This window comes from Carassius gibelio, chromosome B11, assembly GCF_023724105.1.
Source record: "Carassius gibelio isolate Cgi1373 ecotype wild population from Czech Republic chromosome B11, carGib1.2-hapl.c, whole genome shotgun sequence".
Taxonomy (NCBI): domain Eukaryota; kingdom Metazoa; phylum Chordata; class Actinopteri; order Cypriniformes; family Cyprinidae; genus Carassius; species Carassius gibelio.
The window spans coordinates 1,667,185-1,690,542 of record NC_068406.1 but is presented as its reverse complement, the minus strand read 5'-3'; the positions used below and the strand labels follow the sequence as shown (position 1 = coordinate 1,690,542).

The 23,358-nt window shown below is 38.2% G+C and overlaps 1 protein-coding gene and 1 long non-coding RNA gene across 2 annotated transcripts in view; both read right to left on the bottom strand.

Moving 5' to 3' along the window:
• The window catches only part of LOC127967778 (uncharacterized), a 327,620-nt gene that overhangs the window by 8,653 nt on the left and 295,609 nt on the right, over positions 1-23,358 (bottom strand). The gene's annotated exons all lie outside the window — the stretch shown is intronic.
• LOC127967774 (adhesion G protein-coupled receptor L4) lies at positions 1,883-13,857 on the bottom strand. The gene is made up of 16 exons (XM_052568456.1): positions 13,705-13,857; positions 13,002-13,151; positions 11,927-12,076; positions 11,640-11,786; positions 11,371-11,441; positions 9,427-9,594; positions 8,962-9,145; positions 7,944-8,060; positions 7,639-7,838; positions 7,365-7,541; positions 6,889-7,092; positions 5,855-6,075; positions 5,509-5,575; positions 2,913-3,004; positions 2,526-2,694; positions 1,883-2,412 (listed from the first exon to the last, which is right to left on the bottom strand). Exons 1-16 carry the CDS (start codon positions 13,748-13,750, stop codon positions 2,350-2,352), a joined length of 2,226 nt encoding a protein of 741 aa, XP_052424416.1. The 5' UTR covers positions 13,751-13,857; the 3' UTR covers positions 1,883-2,349.

Below are 23,358 nucleotides of genomic sequence, written 5' to 3'. Positions count from 1 at the left end.
CTCCCGCTCGGCACAGCAGTAGCCTTCACCCCGGCCTTAGTGAGGAGATGGCCGCAGAAGGGTGGTGCAACCCATCTCTGCCTCTAACCCTGCCAAACGCCAGGCCAAGCGGCGTTCCTGAGACGGGCGACCTGGAGTTGGAGACGTCAGCTCATCAGGAGATGGTAGCAGGACCACTCCTTCCCCCGGAGGAGGGCAGGGGGAGAACCCTTTGTTCTCGTATTCTTTTTGTTCCGCCACTGGCCCTGCGGCCGGTGGTACCTAAACCTTCACTAAAAGAGCTGTTTCCTCTACCTCCGGGTCCCAAGAGGCCACAGACAACAGTTGGTGACGTGCTTCCTCACCACTCTAGTTCTCCTCTCCCCTTGCCAGTTTTCATGTAAAACCTGCTCAAGAACGTTTCGCCTTTTCATGCACTCTTTGCTACTTGGAGTCAGATGAGTGCCCGCACTCCGACCCCGCTAAGGGACGCCATGCCTCCCATGCCGGGGCTGTCTGCTCCACCACGCTGCCCCACTGTGGGTACGCCTGTGGTCCCCTTGACCCCGCTTGTTCGGTTCCCCCCAGGTTTCGGGGTGTCCACACGACGATGGTGGGCAAAGATGCCCCTGTCATGCGCGCGGAGGTCGCGACCCTGTGGGCAAAGGGCGCGATAGAGCCGGTCCCTCCAGTCGACATGAAGTCAGGCTTTTACAACCCTTACTTCATAGTACCCAAGAAGACAGGTGGGTTACGGCCAATCCTGGACTTGCTTGCCTTGAACCGAGCTCTGCACAGACTCCCGTTCAAGATGCTAACGCCCAAGCGCATTTTTGAATGCATTCGTCCGATGGATTGGTTTGGAGCGTAGCTCCTCCTGGGCGGTGGCGCTTGGCGCCTCGCTAGCAGACATCTGTAGAGCTGCGGGCTGGGCGACACCTAACACATTCGTGAGATTTTATAATCTCTGTGTAGAGCCTGTGTCCTCCCAGGTACTCGCCCCTTCGGGCCAGTAAGGACCTGCTCGGTGTCAATCCGCTTGCTGCGCCATTCCACTGCGCGGACTGGATGCGTGATCTATTCCCCTCAGGTGATTTCCTCAGTCAGAACCATAGGTTCCTCCAGCACTGTTGATGTCCAACTGTTGCGTACATGCCCCTTGGTCAGCCATGTGTGGGACTAGGTGCCTCCATGTGTCGTGATTCCCCTTTCTGGGTAATCCCACTTGTGTATGTCCACAGTAAGTCTCTCCACAGCATGTGTCTTTCCCTTGGCAAGCCCCTTGCCAGCTCTGTCATTGAAACTTCCACCCTGCTGGCTGGGTACCTCAGAGTTCTTATGTATCACCACCTGGAATAGGCTACCCAGTGTATTCTGTGTGAGCTATAGGCCCTCACTCGTGCTGGCCTCATGACAGGGTGCTATCACTCACACGGGTCGCTGGAAGACAGCCATGTGGCGTTTTTTAAGAAACCCCATTCTTAACATCGAACGTGACCCACTGAAAGGGAATGTCTTGGTTACATATGTAACCCTCGTTCCCTGAAGGAGGGAACGGAGACGTTACGTCCCCTTGCCACTTCGATGTTCCGCTGAACTGCCAGGTCACTGGCTCGGCTCCTCAGCGAAGACTTGAATAGGAGTTGCTTGCGTTGCTCCTTATATACCCGCTCTGCGGGGCAGAGCTCGCGATGCAAATCCCGCAGTCCAAGGTACTTTGTGTACCATTGGCTCATTTTGTACCACTCGAAGGTGATTGGGTTCTCAGGCGAGATCCCATTCGTAACGTCTCCGTTCCCTCCTTCAGGGAATGAGGGTTACATATGTAACCAAGACGTTACATTCGTAACTGAGACATTTCTGAGAGAAGGGACAGAGCGATGTGGAATAAAGGTAAACGATGTGAAAAATACTTTTTTATTTATTATTTTTTATTAAGTATCAACATGTTAGACTGCACCCCGTAAACAAGGGTAATATATATATATTTATATATACCATCCCTTTAAATTAGTACTTGACACAACATGAACATATCAAAGACATAATTGTTTTTATTAGTCCAGAATACAGTACATATAAAATATCATCTTAGACAATCAAACCGTCAGATAGAAAAAAAAAAATTATATATATATATATATATATATATATATATTGCTATTGACTGTAAAAACCCTTAGCTACTGACTGCAATTGGTTATGAAACTTTTAGATCATAGAATGCAGTAACGGTTTCGTTAATACATTTCTCTCAAAAATAAATATATTGGAACTTTGCCACAAACATTCCTTAGTACATCTTTATAGTGCTTAGATTTAAAAGCATTTGCAGGCTGATGCTGTAGATACATTCTCTTTTGATAAAGTTCATCGCAGACACTCAAAACAACATGGAATATTCTTGAATAATCTGTAGTACTCCTCTTGAATCTGATGATAAATGTGAAAACATTTGCAATTACAGGTACAAAATGGTAAACAGCAAACTGAATAATAATTAATGAAATACACTGCACAAATGTTTATAAGAATGTGAACCTTACCCTTCTGGATAGAATGCAAAGGAATATGAAAATGAACATCCCCTGGAACACATTGGCGAATGTAAAGAGATACGCTGTGAGGGTAGTCTCATTTAAGATGTGTATGACACCAAGTGTCCAGGTAACTCCAAGAACAAAGAACAGAGCGATGGCTCCTCTTGCACAAGACCTGAGGAATAATTATTGAGTTCTATTAAAACTGGTTTGTAATTAGGAGTGTTTCAGGCTGCAGTTAGTTTAGCTACCCTGACATACTCTGAGAAAAATAAATAAATAGATTTTACTCCTGCATATTTGAAAATAAACTATGTAAACACAATTAGAACATTACAGAAGATGCAATGCTTTTTTAAATACTATATGAAAATGATGAATAGCTTCTTTTACCTGATATTTTCATAGTGACTGATTTCAGGTTTCTTTACTGAAGTGTGACGATAAACCTTAAAGATGATCACAGCAAATGCCAGCAGATTAACCTGGGAGGGAATAATTGGCTTTGATGTAATATTTGTCCAACAAAAAGTACAATATGAACTACATGCAACAGTAAATTTGATTAATTAAAGATCAAACTATCATGTTATTAATTCTTCTTCTTCTACTTCTTCTTTTTTTTTAAATCGACAGGTCTAATAAAATTACATTTTAGATATCAATACAAAAATACACAAATTTATTTAAATCTGATATTAAAAGGAAGTGAATTACACACTTTGGAGGCTTTGAATGAAATAGTCTAGCCTATAGTTTTAACTTAGCATGAAGGCAAAGTTAAGAAGAGAACTTGCAGAACAAGAGAGTGAGAAGGAATATATGAACTTGTAAAAGAGTAAAGATATGCTGCAGTCCCATGCAATCTGGAAGGCCAGGGCATTACAATAATCTAATCTATATGCAATGAAGGCATGTAATAACATTTCTGCATTAGAAAAAGTAAGAAAAATGAAAATTATCCTTTTATTTACACAATCTCAAGCCATCCTAGAGGTAAATTTCTTTTTTCTTTCAGTTGAATCCAATTGGAGTTATATTAAAAATTGTCCTGGCACTTCGGAGCTCTATCATTGCAGTGGTTTGGTTTTTCTGTTCAATAGTCCAAAACATGTTAAATAAAGTGCACACATCCATAATAAAACATGCCTCACACAGCTCCGGGGGGTGAATAAAGGCCTCCTGTAGCGAATCCATGCACTTTTGTAAGAAAAATATTCATATTTCAAATGTAATAAACACTTTTCTCTTACTTCTGCTGACTGTTGTATGTGGAAGCTGTTCTGGTGGATAATGTAGGATGTTGGCGTTGCGTGATTAGTGACTAACGAGGAGAGAAAACAAAACAAAATGCCAGTCATGTATTAGAAGTACAAAACGAGGACTTGTAAAGAAATTTTTTTAGGGGATTTCGATATAAGCCAAGAGGAGACTGGTTTTCATTTGCTAAAGTAAGAAAACGTTGCTTCTTTTGCTCCTTGTAAGCAAACTCAAGGGACTAGCATATCTCAGAGGCCTAAATCATCTGCCGGAACAGCTTCCGTGTACAACACTCAGCAGAAGTGAGAGAAAAGTTTTTATTACATTTTGTAAATATTAATATTTTTTTCTTACAACAATGCATGGAATCACCACACACTGTAAAACCGAACAGTGAAATTAATCAAATGAAATTAGTTAATTGCACTCAAATAATAACGAAAGTTCATTGGACTTAATTTAAATAAGTTCTGTTAACTCAAAAATGTGTTGTAGTGAGGCGACCTTAAAATGATTGTGTTTTCTAGTTCCTAGCATGCTTTGCATCAGAAAACAAGGAAAATAAATTTAATTTATTTATTTTAATTAAGTGTTATTTTGTGTGTTTTTACACAAGATTAACATAGAGGGACATAAGTTAATACATAAATGTTGTGTTATATAAGATTTTACAAAGGTTTATGTTATGTTGGATTTGTAGTGTTACCGTTGTGGTGAAGAGTAGAGCCTGTGGTTAGACTGAGGATGGACAGCAAAAGCCTAATTTTGAGTGTATTTCCCACATTATAGAAGTTGAAAAATAGATAAAATTATGAGTGAATGACTCCCTAATTATAAGTTCAGAAATATAATTGTTTAAGATAACTCTGAGATAGTTTAAGGCAACTGGAATTAATTTTTTTAAGTTTATGTAAACTTAAAACATTTAAAAACATCACTTAAATGTTTTTGTGTAATCTGTTACAAAATATTTTTTGAGTTCTGTGAACTTATCAGGGTTTACAGTGCATGATGCCTTGATCCATACCCAAGAGCCATGTGAGGCAAGCTTTATTATATATATATATATATATATATATATATATATATATATATATATATATATATATATATATATATATATACACATAATTGGACCCAATGCTTAAACCCTGAGGAACTCCATATTGAACAGGCATGGTATCACATCTTTAATTTCCCATGCTATAACTGGACATGACTGGTTAAATACAATGGTGTCAAAAGCAGCACTAAAGTCTAACAATACCAATATACTGCATGTCCACGAATCAGCTGCAATTAGAAGCTCATTTACAACCCTCACTAAAGCGGTTTCAGTACTATGCCCTTTCCTGTAACACTGAACAGGTTCAAGATGACGATATAAAACTAGGAAATTATTTTACTGAGTGGCCACAACATGCTCCAAGACCTTGGCCATAAATGGAAGGTTAGAAATTGGCCTATAGTTAGACAAATATATCACTGTATTCATTGTATCATAGTATTCATAGACTTAACTGTACTTGTAATAGAGTAAATTCCAAATAAAATCCCCTAAACATAGATTTAGTATTAGTTGCAATGTATCTTTGTGGGATGTCATCATAATGCTAATGATCACTGTTGTATTGATAATGATTGTATGTGGGTCCTTATTAGTGTTCATAGGTTATAGGCTGTCAGTTGCCATTAAGGAATGCACAATAACACAAGAGAATATACTCACGAGAATGATCAGACAGGCTGGTCCTATGAAACTCCAGATGAAGTTATTTTCAGTGCTTAGCCAACACCTTAACAAGATATTAATAACAAAAGATAATTATTTAAAAAAAAAAAAAAAGATTTACATTGTCTGAAGAAAATGTGAGTTAAGGAAGGCTTAAATACTATCCACCTATTTTATTTTTATTTTTTGCAACACAGATGGAACCAGTTGACATCAAAAGCCTTGCACATTTAAGTTAATAATCTCCACACACATGCTTAAGTTAACAATAACATAGAATAGATTGCTCATAAAAATTGTGATCCTTAACAAATACCACAAAATTAAAATACTTTTAACTTACACAGTACTGGTGCCATAATATTTATGACCAAGAGTTGCAGATATTGCAACAACCACGGCAGGACTCCCATAACCAAATAAGTAGAAGTGACGGTGGAGAAAGCCTTTGTTATAGATGACCCCGACAACAATGAGATATAAATGGATGCCCTCTATACACATCCAAGCAAATGCAGCCAAAAAGAAATAGTGCAGCAGGCCAGCGATAAGAGAACAGAACCACTGAAACACGTAGTGAACAAACAAGTATTAATATCACAGTATTATTTAATACATGCTGCATTTTTTAAGTATATGGTCCAGTTTTACTAACAGCTTGTGCCAGCGCAAACTATCTTTTGGCATTAAAATAGTACTATCAGGTTTTACTAAGGATGTGCTGAAAAGGTGTGGACACAGTAATTTTTGTGCAGTACGTATGGGAGGAGAGTATTCAAAGAAATGCGACGAGATTTGCTAACATTTGTGTTAATGGTATTTGCACCATTATTTAATGTCCCAAAAAAAGCTGTTTTGGGCTTGAAAAGGCTGAGGAAGCAACGCAGAGAACAGAGAGTGCATGGTAGAAAGGAGAGGATTTGTTCTACATATTAATTTATTTGGAGTGTTAGGAGAACACCTTATTATCCCAAAATATCATTTGCCAAGCCATGTTGTTTTTAATTTGATTCAGGAAAGATGACTTGGAACCCTCAACCAGGAGTCACGCAATACCAGCTTTATCATAACCAAACCTTAATTTTTTGGCCTCCGGTTATTGTCATCATACCGTGGCTTCTTTATTTCTTTATTTGCAACTAGCCTAATTTGGTATATATATATAATCTTGGTATATTGCATTGGTCGATATGTAAATAAGATGTTGTGTCTTTGTTCTTTAAACTGCGCATTGTTAGTATAAATCACCTGCTGGAATTTCCACTGCCATTGGCGCTGTTTTGGAACTGTGCTTTTACGCTAATTTGCCCTGTTTAGTAAAACTGGACCCAAGTCTCCATCTGACACATTAATAAAAAAAAAAAGTGAGGAGTGAACCTTATGTGCAATCTTGTTAATTCCAATAAGGAAGATGAACTGGGCCATAAAGAGGCTGCAGCACAGGTTCTTGTGGATCGTGGTTCTGGTGTTCTGGATGTCTCGGAAGAACCAGAAGGTGAAGATACACATGGACAGGCAAATGATGGAGATCACCATTCCCAGCTGTGTTATTCTCGTCAGAACATTATAGTGTGCAAGCAACTGCATAAAATAGAACAGGAACATGACAGATTCACAAATTTCCTCTTTCAAGCAGAGTGCTCTGATAATAGGGTTTAAAAACAGGACAGAAAATAGACTATTGCTTCCAAATTAAGAGTTTTTTTAATGTAAAAATCTTGATAACATTCGAGAAAAAAAAAAAAAAAAGAAAAAAAAAAATTTGGTTTTGGTATCTAATGCATCCAAGTACTTTTTGGGGACACTGTATTTTTTGAGAGGACCAGTAGGGGGTAGCAGTAGTTCAGACTTACATTGGCTTGAGCAGAGGACATGAGAATAGCGAAGTGTGTCAGGTGATTACAGGAACATGAAGTGTGTGTGCCATTCACATGAGTCCGTGAACAGCCGTCCAAACTCCAGTGTCCCATCATGCTCTGGGAATACTCCCAAAATGCACACTTAGTCTCATCAAGGGCAGGATCTATCTCCTTTATGAAAAAGCAAAACTCTTTCAGTACATTAAATTAAAATTACATTCACACCAACAACAATTTCAATTGAATTAATAAATCAGTCAAACTGCACCTGTGTGTGTTTGAGAATGAAGGTGATATTGTTCAGTGCGAATGTCTTTGAGTTACTGATAGCCACCGCTATTACTGGTGAATTAACTGTAATTTCACCCGCTGCTGCATAGCGAGAGTAATCGGCCACACCAGGGTCATTAGCGGGCTTTAAAAGATCCCCAATATTGTTATAAATGAGAAATACAATGGAGGTGCTGCCTAAAGCAGAGACAGAACAAGACAGAAAAAAAGTCATATATTTTAATCCTTTGGTGCATTTGTATTCAATTTGCTGTGAAGGTTTAAGAAAGATCCTTTACAAACCGTTATTGTTTTTCTCTTTTGAGTTCTTAGGGGTCAGCGAAATGGAGTTTCCCTGGATGTTTGTTGAAACTGGTTGCTTATGTGCTTGGTGGGGTTCAAATGTGTATAGTTTCATTTCTAGAAAACACAATGATTAGCACCTTTTATCACTAATGGGTTAAAATAAATATTGTTCATAGTGGAAAGTTATGCTGCTGAAATCCACTGTAAAATATCATGCCAACATTTCAGATGTTATTAAAGGACAAGAAAACCAAAACAAATTATACAAAACATAATCAAATGTGATTCAGCAAGGAGAATATCTATGAAAATATATACAAAAAAATGACTTGTGAAGTGTATCATACAGCTGTTCTGTAAGATTAGCAATATATGAAAATAAGTCATGCACTGCATGAAAAATTATAATCCATACACTCAAAAGTACAAAAGTTGTTACTGCGGTCATACCCTTTCAAAAAGAACAAATACACTTTAGGTACTGCTATATACCTTTTAGGGATAAATAAGTTACAAAAGTGTACATTTTGAATGAGTACCACCTTATTTACAACTTTTGTAATTATTATTTTTGTCCTGAGAGTGTAGAAAAACAGAAAATGTGCGGGCTATTTTCTTCCAAGACATTAAGTTTACTGACATTTCCTTTAACCCCACCCTCTTACAAAAATGGGTTCTTGATTGGCATCTATGGTTCCAAAAAGAAACTTTAACCTCCATGAAACCTTTCCACTGCACAGAAAGTTATTCATAGTGGAAAAGGGATGTTTAGGTTATAAAAATGTTCACTGAAAGGTTTTTTGGGGAACCCAAACTGATTCTTAAATGACACTGCTGAGAAACCCCTTTCTGAAACTCTTATTTTTAAGATGATATTATGCATACAATGTGCGATTCAAACTACAATACACCTGTGAAAAATCAATATGGAAAATTCCTTTATTTAAACACTGTGCCTTATAGATTCTCTTTTTCTGAAGTGTGGTAGGTCATTTTTAGGCTGCAGAGGTCTCACCTACTTCACCAGCATCCACCTGCATCTGCGTCGTGTGTGTGTATCCAGCAGACAGCGCCAGTGTTTCCTTCTCTGCTGTGTGAAGGAGTTTGGTGACATAATAGTTCCTCAAATCCTCATTTATCTTGTCCCATTCCACCTTTTCATCCTTCTCGACTAAGTTATTCACACTGAAAATCAGATTCTACCAGAAAAGTCCAGAAAACACAAAACAAAAACGATTTAAGTTGCAAACATATAAAAACTGAAGTCATAAATAATCTATTCATACAGTAGTTTAAAATGCTGTTGTAGATTCCTAATTGATTTGAATGATGTTTCTACTAAAGCAACTGCATAATCCATTACTATACTTAAATCTTATTTTGTTTAATTCAATAAACTGGTGTAAAACATTCAGGCTTACTAAAATCAGCAGGTGTTATTTTCTATCCTTGCTTGTATGTGGAAGGGCACATCATTTACCGTGATGGTTTCATTGACGTGTTCCTCAGGATGTTGAGACTCATCTCCAGAACTTAGTTCATGGCTGGCCATGGCCTTGATGTATGATATGAGGAGAACAGGAGAGAGGTCAGCTGATGTTTGATGTCTTATCTCTTTCAGACGCTCTGGGGTTGACAGATTAATCATCTACAGTCCAGAGAGAGGAAAAGAGTTTTAAAATTCACTCATTGTGTAGTATGTTACATAATGAATGATGGCATTTGAAATGTTACACATCGCAGGGAAAATGCAGACAATACACAGCTGTCTTATCATATTTAAATCATAGGCCTGGATTAGCAAAAAAAAATAAAAAAATAAAAAAAAAAACTCTATGTATGTATAAACTTCCTCAGACAAATTTGTTTATAGCATGATTGGTCTATTAGTATGAGAGGTCACGATATTTATAACAAGGCTAGTACCAGCAAGCGAATAAACAAAACAGAATCATTTATCACAATCATTTAGATAATTGTCTAGTATTTGCTATGAGAGGAACTGCAGATCTGAATCTTCACCAGCAGAGGACGCTATTCTCTCACACTTCCATCAAAACTCTGACTGTATGGATGAAGGACCAAATGCTGTGAAGACCTAAAAGCAGATGTATACACATATAATACATCTAAAATGTTGATTATTATATTATCAGTGTTGAGGGTAACACATTGCAAGTAATGCGTTTTACGTAATCAGATTACTTTTTAATTTACAAGAAAATATCTGAGTTTCTTTTTCAAATAAGTAACGCAAGTAACTCAAACACAAAAACACAGGAATGCATTTATTACTATATACCTTTTAGGGATAAATAAGTTACAAAGATGTAGATTTTGAATGAGTACCACCCTATTTAAAACTTATTTTTTTTTGTCCTGAGAGTTTAGAAAAACAGAAAATGTACGGGCTATTTTCTTCAAGTTACTTTGTTTTCCAATTCATTCTGTGTTAGCTCTGTCCCTGTATTGAGAGAAATTGGGAGCGAAATACAGAGACGGAAGCACTTCCTTTAGACTCAGGTTTATTAATCTCACTTTTGGTGTGAAAAGCCCTTTACAGTTTAATTTTTCTTACTTTTTTGATTTTATTTTTTTTAATAACTGTAGTTGTTTTTAATATATCATCTTAATTTTATAACTTAGTATTAAAGTTGCTACTATTTTCAATTTTGAAGTGTAAATTAAATTAAATTAAATTAAATTAAATTAAATTAAATTAAATTAAATTAAATTAAATTAAATTAAATTAAATTAATATATGGGTGTTCCTGTGTTGCCTCTCACACCATTCCTGAAATATTGATGACATTTGCTAAAACACCCCATCCATCCTGATTGTTATATGACAAAAGTCTAATGACAAAACCTTCAGAGCAGCTGTTTCCTGAATTAGAGATGTTCTCAGCAAGGTAAGAGGAAAAACATCTGAGGGAATGTGACTACATTTATCATCGAGTGTACAAGCTTTTTACCTATTACCCACATTAGACTTTTAAAATAAAGACAGGAATTATCTTGAATTGTTGCACAGAAAGCAGCACTGTCACATTCTGCAGTTTTTTCCCTACTAATTGTGGGTTTAAATAAATTATAGCCATAAAAATAACTACATCTATGAATACAGTGATTTACAGCTGAAATTAAAAAGTATGTATATATACTACAGTTCAAAAGTGTGGGTTCAGTAAGATTACTATTATATATTTTTTCATTCAACAAGGATGCATTACATTGTAAAGCAACAGTAAATATATTTAAAATATTACAAAAATATTTCTATTTCAGAAAAATACAGTTTGTTTTAACTTTCTCAAAAATGTATCATACTCTCCGGCACAACTGTATTTAACGTTGATAATAATAAAACATGTTTCTTTGTGCTGATATAGAAATAATAATGTAAAGTGTATACTCCACTCACTCCTTCCAGTGTGTTTCTAGCAGCGTCTTCGATACATCTGGGATCCTGATGGCAGTGCTTCTGTGGGTTCTCTGACACAAACAAAAAAAAACACAGGAATGCATTCAGATGGACAACTAATATTAGGTTTACCTTTCACTTTTTTTTTAAATGTGCCAAATGCCAAAATGAGGGTAAATAAAATGTAAAATTCACATCAAGATTAAACACACAATTCTGATTCTAATACACTTAATACTGAGAGTGGAGTGTAAGTTTACAGTTCTCACCTCTGCAGTCCATCCCATTTTTAGGCTTAAACCAGGGCCCTGCTGGGGACGTATAACCTCTTTTACATGAGCAGATGAAGGAGCCTTTAGTGTTGTGGCATTTAGAAAATGGTCCACATCTACCAGCATCCATACACTCATCAATATCTGCAATTCAAAGACCATCCGAGCTCATCTTCACTCTTATAGTGTTAGTTATATACTCTTCTTCTTGGCATTATACTACAAGTCTATGTATTGTCCAGATACCTTCTGGACCCATTCTGTGGTGTATGATTGATTCATACCTTTACAGTAGCTCCCATCATTAGTTTGAAATTTCTCCTTTCCGTTTGCAGTGAATCCAGACGAACAGGTACAGTAGTAATTTCCAACAGTGTTGTGGCATTTGGCTTTTGGGCCACATATTCCGGTTACTTTCTCACACTCATCGTCATCTGTGAAGGTTCATATAAGTAGATCCATTAAACTGAAAAGCAGCATCTCTTTGCACTGAAGTGTTTCAAACAGAGAATTGCTAAATTCTGAAATAACTAGTGTTTTCTGAAAGAGTCTGAGTACTTGGGCAATTTGACATTTGAAAGGAATAAAGCTTTGCTAGGCTATTACTGCAGTGCTATTGTGGTTGCTAAGCAGTTGCTAGTCTGTCTGACCTATTTATTATTATTATTATTATTATTATTTATTTATTTTTTATTCTGTTGAGTGAATAATTCAACGACTCATCTGTAACATAAAATAAGAAACTTGTCACCTAATCTCTAAACCTGCAGGAAAGGTCGCAGAAAAAAAAAAAAAACTAGCTAATTATAAGCACTTATGTCAAATTCACATTAGATGAGCTGAACTAACTGTCATATAAAAAATATAAAAAATATACAGCTCTAAGTTGTAAGGTGGACCATATGACTATAATGTAGGAAAAGATTGTTAGAGCTGTGATTTTACCAAAACTGTCTGTTTCTCAATTTTTCTTAACCTCACTTTTATGTATTGTTTTACTTGAATTAAAGATCCAAGTAATAAACCTTACTTATTCTTAATGATTTCAGTATTATGGATTTTAATGGTTTTGCCTTTAAATATAGATTGATATTATAGTTTATAACTTCAGTCAGTTTAAAGTTTATCTAACTTATTATATAAATATTTATTCTGATAGCTCATAGAAATAATTTATGAAACATTAATTCTGATCTTTCTGTTTGAGACCGGCCCTAAACACTACCACATAACACAAATTTTTATACAATATTTGTAAATGGCTCATACAATACTGAATGGCAATCTCTTCTGCTGTTACTCTTATTAACAAAAGCACATGTACCATTTCATTTTAAAGCAATAAAATAGATTGCAAACCCTGGCAATTGTGGATTCCATCGCCAGTGAACCCTTGTTTGCAGAAACAGGCGTTTTTAGAGTTATTCACCGGCATGCAGCTGGCATTCTGGTGACAGGAGCCGCAAAAGTCACCAAATATGCATGGATCCAGCACACTTGATAACCAGGCTTTAAAAGATCAGATATAATAGCAACACAATTATTCTCAAAGACACACATGAATTAAAGCACTTAATGGGGATGATCAAGGCTAGCTGTGCACATGGCAAACTGGTAAATATAAAGTTTACGTAAAATGTCATATTAAACTAATGCTTTGTTTTCTGTTCTGTATCTTTGTCTCAAACACCTATCAAATCTGTCCTCCAGATGAAAAATCCAATATAGTCATATTTATCACACAATAAATGAACACAATACAAGCACACTGGTATACTTCAAGATAAGAAATAAAGGTATATAAATTGTATTTTTGTAAAAGTCAAATAAATAAGTAAATAAATACATGAAGAATGTCCAGGTCATATGGAAACATACAAAGCTGACAGTGAATATTTTATATAAGGTATGTCCAAAATAAAGATAACATTGTGAAAAATAGCATTGCCTGGGGTAAAAAGTGTGAGAACTACTCATGATCTCCCCCAAATTAGACTACAACATGTATTAATATTTTTTTATATAATTTACGATTTTTGGTGCTCGTAAAAGGGAAACTTACCAGCGAAAAGCAGGAGTTTAATTGGAGAGCTGTGGAAAAACTCCATTTCAGAGTTGAGTCTAGAATGTCTTTAAGCAGTACGTGAATATCTGTGTGACGCACGATACTTCCTTGTGTCAGCTTCCTGTTTCTCTAATCCTGACCCTTCCTGTCCATTTCAATCAACTCAGGAAAACACAGAGGGACACAACAACTCATCCACACAAACACACACAGACTATTGTAACTTAACAAACACAATAACACGAACAAAATACTGATAACAGAAGTCTAAATGTCTAAATGTGAAAATGCTTTAGCAAAGAATGTGATCAAGTATGATCAGAGAACCTCCCAATTTCTGTGCCTCAATGAACAATTAAAGCAAGTACAAAATAAGCAAATTAAAATAATCAGTGTCCCACATCTTAAATCGTATAGCCTAATCTTATTCATTTAATTTTTTAGTCTTTCATTGTTTTACATTTTAAACTTAATTTTTTTGGGTTTATTATCACACTTCAGATTCTAATGATGTCATTTAAATGTATTGTTTATATTACTTTATTGTTTATATTACTATATTACATTATTTCTGTATGTGTATAAGCTCCGTATCAGAGTTGGGTGGAGGTGTATTTTCAACCACGGACCTCTTTGTTCTAGACGTCTGCAAGAAATGTGTGTTTGAAGATAAGAAACCGAACCACTGAGGACTGGCTGGATCACAACACCCACTAGATGACTTCACACTAGCCAGAACTAAAGCGAAACTTTGACCTTTTTTTTTTCAGGATTCCTTAATACTGTCTCCAGTATTCCAGACGCCAGCGGTCACAAAAAGTGTTTGGACACTTAAACAGTCTGAATGTCATTGCATTAGATAACAAAATGTCAAACCATGCAGCATCTGCAAACAAATGACTTTAGAGACTTTTTCTCGCTTCTGTATTGTGCTTCACTTCTATACCATTACTTTGCAATGACTCACTGGTCTTTAGGTGTTAAATGTTAAATGTCTACTTAAAGGTAAATTCTAGAATTCTGGTTGGCATGAGTTGTTGCAATTTTTTGGCATGTTAAATAACTGATTATGACATGCGCAGAGAAATCACAGATTTAAGACAGCTGATTTTTTTTTTGGAAATGTATGCATGTGGATAGACTGAGTAAAGATAATAACTGTAACATGAACAGAATCTCTCACAGTGTTCTGGGTCTGCTTGTAACTTTCATCCCAGTGTGACCCGTGACAGCGAGGTGAAGGGTGCGGCTTTTCCTTCTGCCTTCAAACAATAAGACGGGACCTTCTGCCTGCCATACTTCCGCTCTATATTGGGATGGTGTTTACTGTAAGCACTGAATAGATTGTCGCAAGGTTGATATTGACTGCCCCCTTGTGACCAATATTGTAAGAAAGAGATGCAGTACTTTGTTAAAAGGGTTAAAAACAGGAGTTCAAAGAATTTTCTCTTTCTTATTGTAAACTGCAAAACATGAAACAACCCAGGGTGTAGGCACAAAATAAACTTTTATTTATTAATTTAATACTTTTATTTATTAAAATAACATGTATTTATTTATGTATTTATTGCCTGCTATTTTAACTGTTAACTGTTATTTTAAATTGCAATAACATTTCACAAAATTGCAGGGTTTTTTCAAATGCTAAAATTTTCAAGAATTAAACATTAATTAATTTATTAATTAATCTATTACTGTTGTTAAACCAGAGAAATTGTCACACCTGGAGTACTTTTCTGAAGATTTATATATATATATTAGTGCTGTCAATCGATTAAAAAAAATTAACTAATTAATCGCACAATTTTTTAAAATTAATCGCGATTAATCGCGATTAATCGCAATTAAAAGACTGAAACTTTTTGGATATGTAAATGTAAAATGTAAATAATTAATGTAAACTCAAGACAAAGAAACTATTTAAATTCAAAATATGATTGTTTATTGGAATTTTTGTTTAACTTGTAACACAGATTTTCTCATGTAAACAACATACCTGCAATAAACCATCAATATCCTCCAAATTAACTGTTGGCTTGAAAGCCATATTTATTACAGAAATAAAAACACAGGCATGTAAGTACCATTTGAATTTCAAAACAATCAATGCCAATAAAAAACTAAAATGATTTCCATGTTGAATTCTAAGTGGACTGCAAAAAAATTCCAAAGTATAGTCATTGCCAGTGCTTTAAGTGGGCCAGTACGCACAGGTACAGAGTACCGCCACTTCCAAATATAGCTCTTGAGCTTACCGCCACCTCTCCATGCGCCCAGAACGTGCTTGTAGCGTACCGGTACGCTCATTTGGACATCTTTTTTAATAGAGGTTTTAATCTTTTTGCCGATTTTCAGAGCGCCCTTCACAATGCAAGCTTCCTAATTCATCCCACCCAGAGCAGAAACTACATTACCCATTCACCCTTAAGTTATACAAGTGAATAGCGCATGTGTCGCTTTTCCCACTGTTAAGTGTCAACAACTCAACGTGGCCGGAGAAGGTGTGTGAAACTCGTTGTGAGTTATACTAAAGCAAAATCTTAAGTATTTATTGTCTGATAAACATTAAAAACTGTCTGCGGAGGTTCAGTCGTCCTGCAGCCCCCGCTGGCTGCTCATTGGCTGCAGCATCTTTTTTCTAAGTTCTAAAAAAATACCGTAGACGGCAAGGCACAAATTTAGATATTCATTTATCTAATTAATCTATAGCCTATGCACAAAGACAATATGATCTTTTTGTCCCCTTTTTGTTTTAAAGCTTGATGAAGAGAGAGAGCACAAGTTGCTGCAGCTGCGAGGAGGACAGTGATGCACGCGTACAGGAGTGATTGACAGTTCGCGGCACTGTGTACAAAAAATACTCCGCTACACAATTATTTCTTTATTTTCGTTTAAGCTTATTAACGTTAGCGTTACAGAAAGGTCTGATTTACGCACTGTTACAGTCATTGTTTTTTGTTTTTGTTTTTTTTTTAATGACATTTGAGTTCATGATTTTAATGTTTCTGTTTCTTGTGGCAGACTGAAGAGTAATCCGGCAGAGTTTTATACTGAAACTTTCCGTCTAAAAGTCCTTCCTTGGTCTTATCCATATTTCTTTGCACGTTGAACACACATAGGCCACAACTGGAAATAAAAAAAACTGCAACCGCGTTAATTGCGTTATTTTTTTTTAACGCGTTAAATATTTCAAATTAATCGAATGCGTTAACGCGCTAATTTTGACAGCACTAATATATATATATATATATATATATATATATATATATATATATATATATATATATATATATATATATATATATATATATGTATATATATATGTATATATGTATATATATATATATATATATATATATATATAATAAAATAAAAAAAAAACAATAATAATAATAATAACAATTGTGGATCATCTAGATTAGGACACACAGTGTTAAGAATCGAATGTACATACTAATTTGAACAGGATCATTTTATAAAATCCAGCCACTAGTTTTTCTTGTGCACTATATGTAAACATCTTTCATGTAAAATATAATATTCCGGATTAAAATAAAACATAAGTAAATACATGCTAAATAAATTAAAGACATAAAATGCAACTGTGATAAAGCATTTAACGTTTTGCAGATTCTGCAAGTTCTCTTTAAAAAGTGTTTTAATGTATATTCATTATCTGTCAAAAGCCTGGAAATATTGTTATTTTTATATATTTTATGCTCAACAAATCTGTATTTATGTGCTCAAAAAAACACAGCAAAAACACTAATATTGCAATTTAAAATAACTTTGTGATGTTATATATTTTTATGGAAAAGCTGAATTTACAGCATCATTACTCAAGTCAAGTCAAGTCACCTTTATTTATATAGCGCTTTAAACAAAATGAATTGCGTCAAAGCAACTGAACAATATTCATTAGGAAAACAGCATGTCAATAATGCAAAATACTCTAGTCTCCAATGTCACACAATCATTCAGATAGATACGTTCACTAGAAAAAGTAAAATAAACCATTTCAGTGTTTTGTCCTTTATTCGGCGTGGTTTGGTAAGTCAGTATTCATGGCTGTCTTTGTTGTCCTCTATCTTACCTTGACAAATAAAGCTGCATCTAGGTCCTTTTAACTTTGGCGTGTGAACCTACATTATACAGCCACAGCAAAATAGTCTGCTGGCTCTGTAGTGAAGTCTAGACTGTGTTTGAGGATCAAATTGATGGTTGTGAAACTCTAAACAAATTAAACTGTATATTGCGATTTTCTCTGGGACTGAAGTTTCAAGATGAGTAAGCACTCAAAGACCAGTCCTTATAAAGCACTGCCCCTCCTGCCACAAAGTCTCATAAATATATTTGTCTTGCCTGTCTTTGCCTGAGATTCACCACAGTTGACTGAACTAATCCATATTCCCTGCAGTTTAAGGGCAGTATTTCCATTTTGAGAACCACTTTTCTTGCGAATTTGCACATGCCTCATGGGCAGCGAGTGTGGACAAATGCATCATTTGCTCTCCTGTGACGTGTAGCTCATTTTAAACCTGAAAGCAAGAAGTGAGGAAGACACTTTCTGACCCTGCAAGAGGATGCGTTTAACTTGCCAATGTGCTCCTCCTGTGTGTGCATACATACATATGAGACCGATGGCAAATTCAGATGAAACGATAGCGGAATTGTTGGAGTGCAAAGGAATTGTTTTTGCTGAATTTTTAAAGCACTGCTCTTGAAAAGATTTGGCCTTGAGTTTCTTCTAGTAAAACAGGGACTTATTATTTGACTTTGCTTTGAGTTATCAGTTTAGACTATGCTACTAGTTTTTTTTCTTCTTTTAAATATTTAAAGTACTGTAAAATACACTACTTCATTACTGCTATAGTTTCTCATTTTACAAGCCGTCATTGTGTTCCAAAATGCGAATTGTTAATGCCAACATCTATGCAACTAGACTTTAAACATGAAAGATTATTACAGACACTGCAATGATTGGAATGTAACATCACACTCGGAGTCTTTTACTCCAAATATATACAAGCATTCCTCGCGTTACCGGTCCCGCTTTCGCCGAGGTGTTCGTTGGGTTCTCAGATCGATCTGATAAAGGGAATGGAGACGGGCACGTCCTTATCTCCTACCTTACCCATCAGATCTGCCCGATTCCTGGGTTTGGAAGCCTGAGCTTCGGTTCTTCCCCCCGGGCATCGGGTTTGACGCTCTGCCTTTCTTTCTCTGAGGAAATTGGATATATGGAGGTATATTTAATTCTGAAGAGTTATTTAACTTGTGAAGTTAGATGTATTGGAGGGACTGTTGGGCAGGAGCAGCCCCCTCTGCTTACAAACAGAGCTTTTCCGCCTGTGTTCACCGCTTCTGGACCAGAGGCTGAAGCAACGCTCTGGGCCAGTGACTTCTCAGCCCTAATCCGAATCTGATGGAGCCGTACTTCAGGCTGGGAGGTCCATGGCCAAGAAGTCATGATGCATTTCAGTCACGACTACAGAGGGCGGCCCCTACTTGGGTAGAGCGGTGTCCACCTCATTACACGGTGCCCGTCTCACCTCAGTGCCCTCGGGAGGTGGGTCTGCCAACACTGCCAGAGTTTCAGGGCGCAGCGGATTCCAGCGAGCACTGCGCTAAGTTATTTCCGCCCATGAGCCTAGTGGAGCTGAGATGCTCGCCACCCCTTCTGGGGCCCCTTACACCAGAGGTCAGTCTCGAGAGACTGATTCCTTTAGTACATTAGTTAGCAGCGTGGAGACTACTGCCAAATGTATCTCAATGGGTCCTGCACACCGCTCATTCAGTTTGGCCATCAACCGCCAACTTTCAATGGGGATACACCGACAGTAGTCAGCACCTAGCAGGCTCTTGTGATGGAACAAAAAGTGAATACCCTATTAAGGAAGGAGGCCATCGAGGTGGTCCCTTCTCTAGACAGGGAGTCAGGGTTTTACAGCCGGTATTTCATAGTTCCAAAGAAGGATGGGGGTATCTAAACCTCTCAGTAACGAAGAGTTCTGAAGTTCAAAATGCTCACTGTCAAACAGGTTGTAGCTCAAATCAGATCCGAGTACTGGTTTGTCACAATAGATCCAAAAAGACGCATACCTCCATATATCCATCCTTCCACAAAAAATGAAGTTTCTGAGGTTCACTTTCAAGGGCAAAGCCTACCAATATTGCCTTGCACTCTATCCCCGCATGTTCACAAAATGTGTAGATGCGGCTCTGGTTCCCCTCCATATGCAGGGCATCCGCATTCTGAACAATATCGACGATAGGTTGATTTTAGCTCAATCTGAGCAAATGGTGGTTCGACATCGATTTGTCATTCTCGCACATATGGGGAAGCTGGGTTCGAGACTGAACGCCAAGAAGAGTGTACTTTCTCCAGTTCAGAGAACCACCTATCTAGGCATAGTGTGGGATTCGACCACAATGCAGGCACGTCTGTCTCCTGCTTGGATCGAGTCAATCCTTACCTCAATCAAGAGAATCAGAGAAGGCCAGTCACTCATTGTCAAGCAGTTTCAGAGACTGTTAGGGCTTATGGGAGCTACGTCCAACGTGATACCTTTTGGCCTCCTGCACATGAGACCCCTACAGTGGTGGCTCAAGACCAAGGGATTTTCCCCGAGGGGGAATACATTACGAACTATCAAGGTCACACGGCGATGCCTTCGTGCCTTAGAGATATGGAAGAAACCTTGGTTTTTGAACCAGGACCCGGTGCTGGGAGCTATGGTCGCAGTGTAACGCTAGCGACAGACACGTCCCTCACTGGTTGGGGTGCGGTCATGAGTGGCCACCCTGCCCACGGTCTGTGGAGCGGTCGCCATCTGAAATGGCATACCAGTTGTCTAGAGATGCTAGCTGTGCATCGAGCATTGAAATATTTCCTCCCAGACCTGAGAAGTCACCATGTGTTTGTGCGCACCGACAAAACATTGGCGATCTCTTATATCAGTCACCAGAGAGATCTGCATCTTTCTGTGGTCCCAGGACAAACTCCTCTCATTCGGAGCAGTGTATATTCCTGGGAGATTGACTGTGGGAGCAGACATACTGTCGAGACAGTAGATATGGAGAATCTTCCATTAGTAGCCCCGTTCTGGCCGGGCCCAGTATGGCTTGCTGATCTCTCTCCTAGATGGCTCTCCATGGGAGAATCTGATCAGGACATATCTACTCTCTCAGGCGCAGGGCAAATTAATTCACCCTCGCCCGGACTTGTGGAAGTTGTGGGTGTGGCCCCTGAGGGGGCACAGTTCATAGCTTCCGGTCTTTCAACAGAGGTTGTTGAGACCCCCCCCCCCCCCCCCTCCAATCCAGAGCTCCCTCTACGAGAAAACCATACGCCCTGAGGTGGAAGCTCTTCACCTCATGGTGCAGAGACCGCCATCTTGACCCTGTTAACTGCCCAGTTGGTACAGTTCTTGAGTTTCTCCAAGCTAGGCTCTCTGCGGGGTAACTCCCTCCACCTTAAAGGTGCCATAGCTGCTTACCACGTCCCTTTCAATGGTCAGTCAGTGGGTAGACACGTTACATGTTTCCTCCGTGGTGCTGAGGCTGAGACCTCCAATACGGTCCCATTTCCCCCCCTGGGACTTGGTTGTGGTTTAAGAGGCTTTTTGTAATGCTCCATTTGAGCCGATTCATAATATCTCAGATAGACATCTGACCCTTAAGACTGCCCTATTACAGGCTATTACTTTTCTAAAGACAGTTGGAGACCTTCAGGCCCTCTCGGTGGCCCCTACCAACTTAGACTTTGCCCCTAGTATGGCCAAAGCATTTTTATACCCTCGAGCGGGTTTTGTTCCTAAAGTTCCCTCTGATATGCCACAACCCATAGTACTGTAGGCCTTCTGCCCTCCTCTCTTTCAGGAGCCCGACCAGGAGAAGCTAAACTGTATGTGTCCAGTTGGCGCTGGACGCATACGTCCACAGAGCTGCCCTGTGGAGAAAATCAGACCAATTGCTTGTTTGCTACGGTCTTCCTAAAAAGGAGGCTATGAGTGTCTCCTATGAGTCCTCTGGTCTTTCCCTTCCTTTGGGAGCCAAGGCTCACTCCACTCGGGGTATGGCTTCCTCTAAGGCCTTCTTAGCCGGCGTGTGCCTCTTGGACATCTGGAACGCTGCAGGATGGTCCACGCCCTCTACATTTGCCAGATTCTACAATCTCGATATGCGAGCCGCTGCTGGCTCTTCTGTCCTCTTGCCTTAGCCTGATCTGTGCTCTTCAGATACACACTAGGCAAGGGCTTGGAAGTCTGGCAGCGTTGGCACATCGTTCCCCAAAGCGTTCGATGCAACCTGAGTTCCTGAAGAGGAACGCCTCTAGGTTACGAATGTGCTCTTCCATTGAACATATTGCACACGATATTCAGAGTTGATCTTGCCAAAGATGTTTCCCCAAAGCGTTCGAAGCAGTGTCTCATTCCTTCGAGGAACTAGGGTTACATTCGTAACCTAGAGCCGTTTTGGATCAAATTTGTCCATTTTTTTAGATAATTTCTAGCAATCACTTATTATTGTAGTAATTCAATATTTGCTTAGTTATCACCAAAGCTAGTTAGTTGCGGGGTGTACGTTTGGGTGAAAATGCTACCTGAGCAATACACAGACACTTCTGAATGGGCATGAATGGAGAAAGAAAATAAAGACCAGATAAGTTAATGAGTTTCTTTATTATATTGATTCCTATATTGTATTTCCCATTGACAAGAGATGAAACTATATATATATATATATATATATATATATATATATATATATATATATATATATATATATATAGTTTCATCAAGCAGTTTCAGAGACTGTTAGGGCTTATGGGAGCTACGTCCAACGTGATACCTTTTGGCCTCCTGCACATGATACCCCTACAGTGGTGGCTCAAGACCAAGGGATTTTCGCTGAGGGGGAATACATTACGAACTATCAAGGTCATGCGGCGATGCCTTCGTGTCTTAGACATATGGAAGAAACCTTGGTTCTTGAATCAGGACCCGGTGCTGGGAGCTCTTGGTCGCCGTGTAACGCTAGCAACTGACACGTCACTGGTTGGGGTGCGGTCATGAGTGGCCACCCTGCGCGCGGTCTGTGGAGCGGTCGCCATCTGACATGGCATACCAGTTGTCTAGAGATGCTAGCTGTGCATCGAGCATTGAAATATTTCCTCCCAGACCTGAGAGGTCACCATGTGTTTGTGTGCACCGACAACACATTGTCGATCTCTTATATCAGTCACCAGAGAGATCTGCATCCTTCTGTGGTCCCATGACAAACTCTTCTCATTCAGAGCAGTGTATATTCCTGGGAGATTGACTGTGGGAGCAGACATACTGTCGAGACAGGGGCCGAGGCCTGGGGGGGCTTCACCCCGAGGTGGTGAAGTAGATATGGAGAGTCTTCCATTAGTAGCACACTGGTGTTTGTGTATGCATTTGCAGTAGCGAGTTCCAATACCTGCTTGCAGCAGCAGCAGCAGCAGGAAAGTAGCATATTTATTCTGCGAAAACCAAATACATTAACATTTACATATCTAGTACCGTGCTAAAACCTTCAAACTTAATTTAGTGTAAGTAGTCACCCCCCTTATTTCCTCCTTAACTTAACTTCACTAACCTTCTAAATGATGTGCCCTCTAGAAGT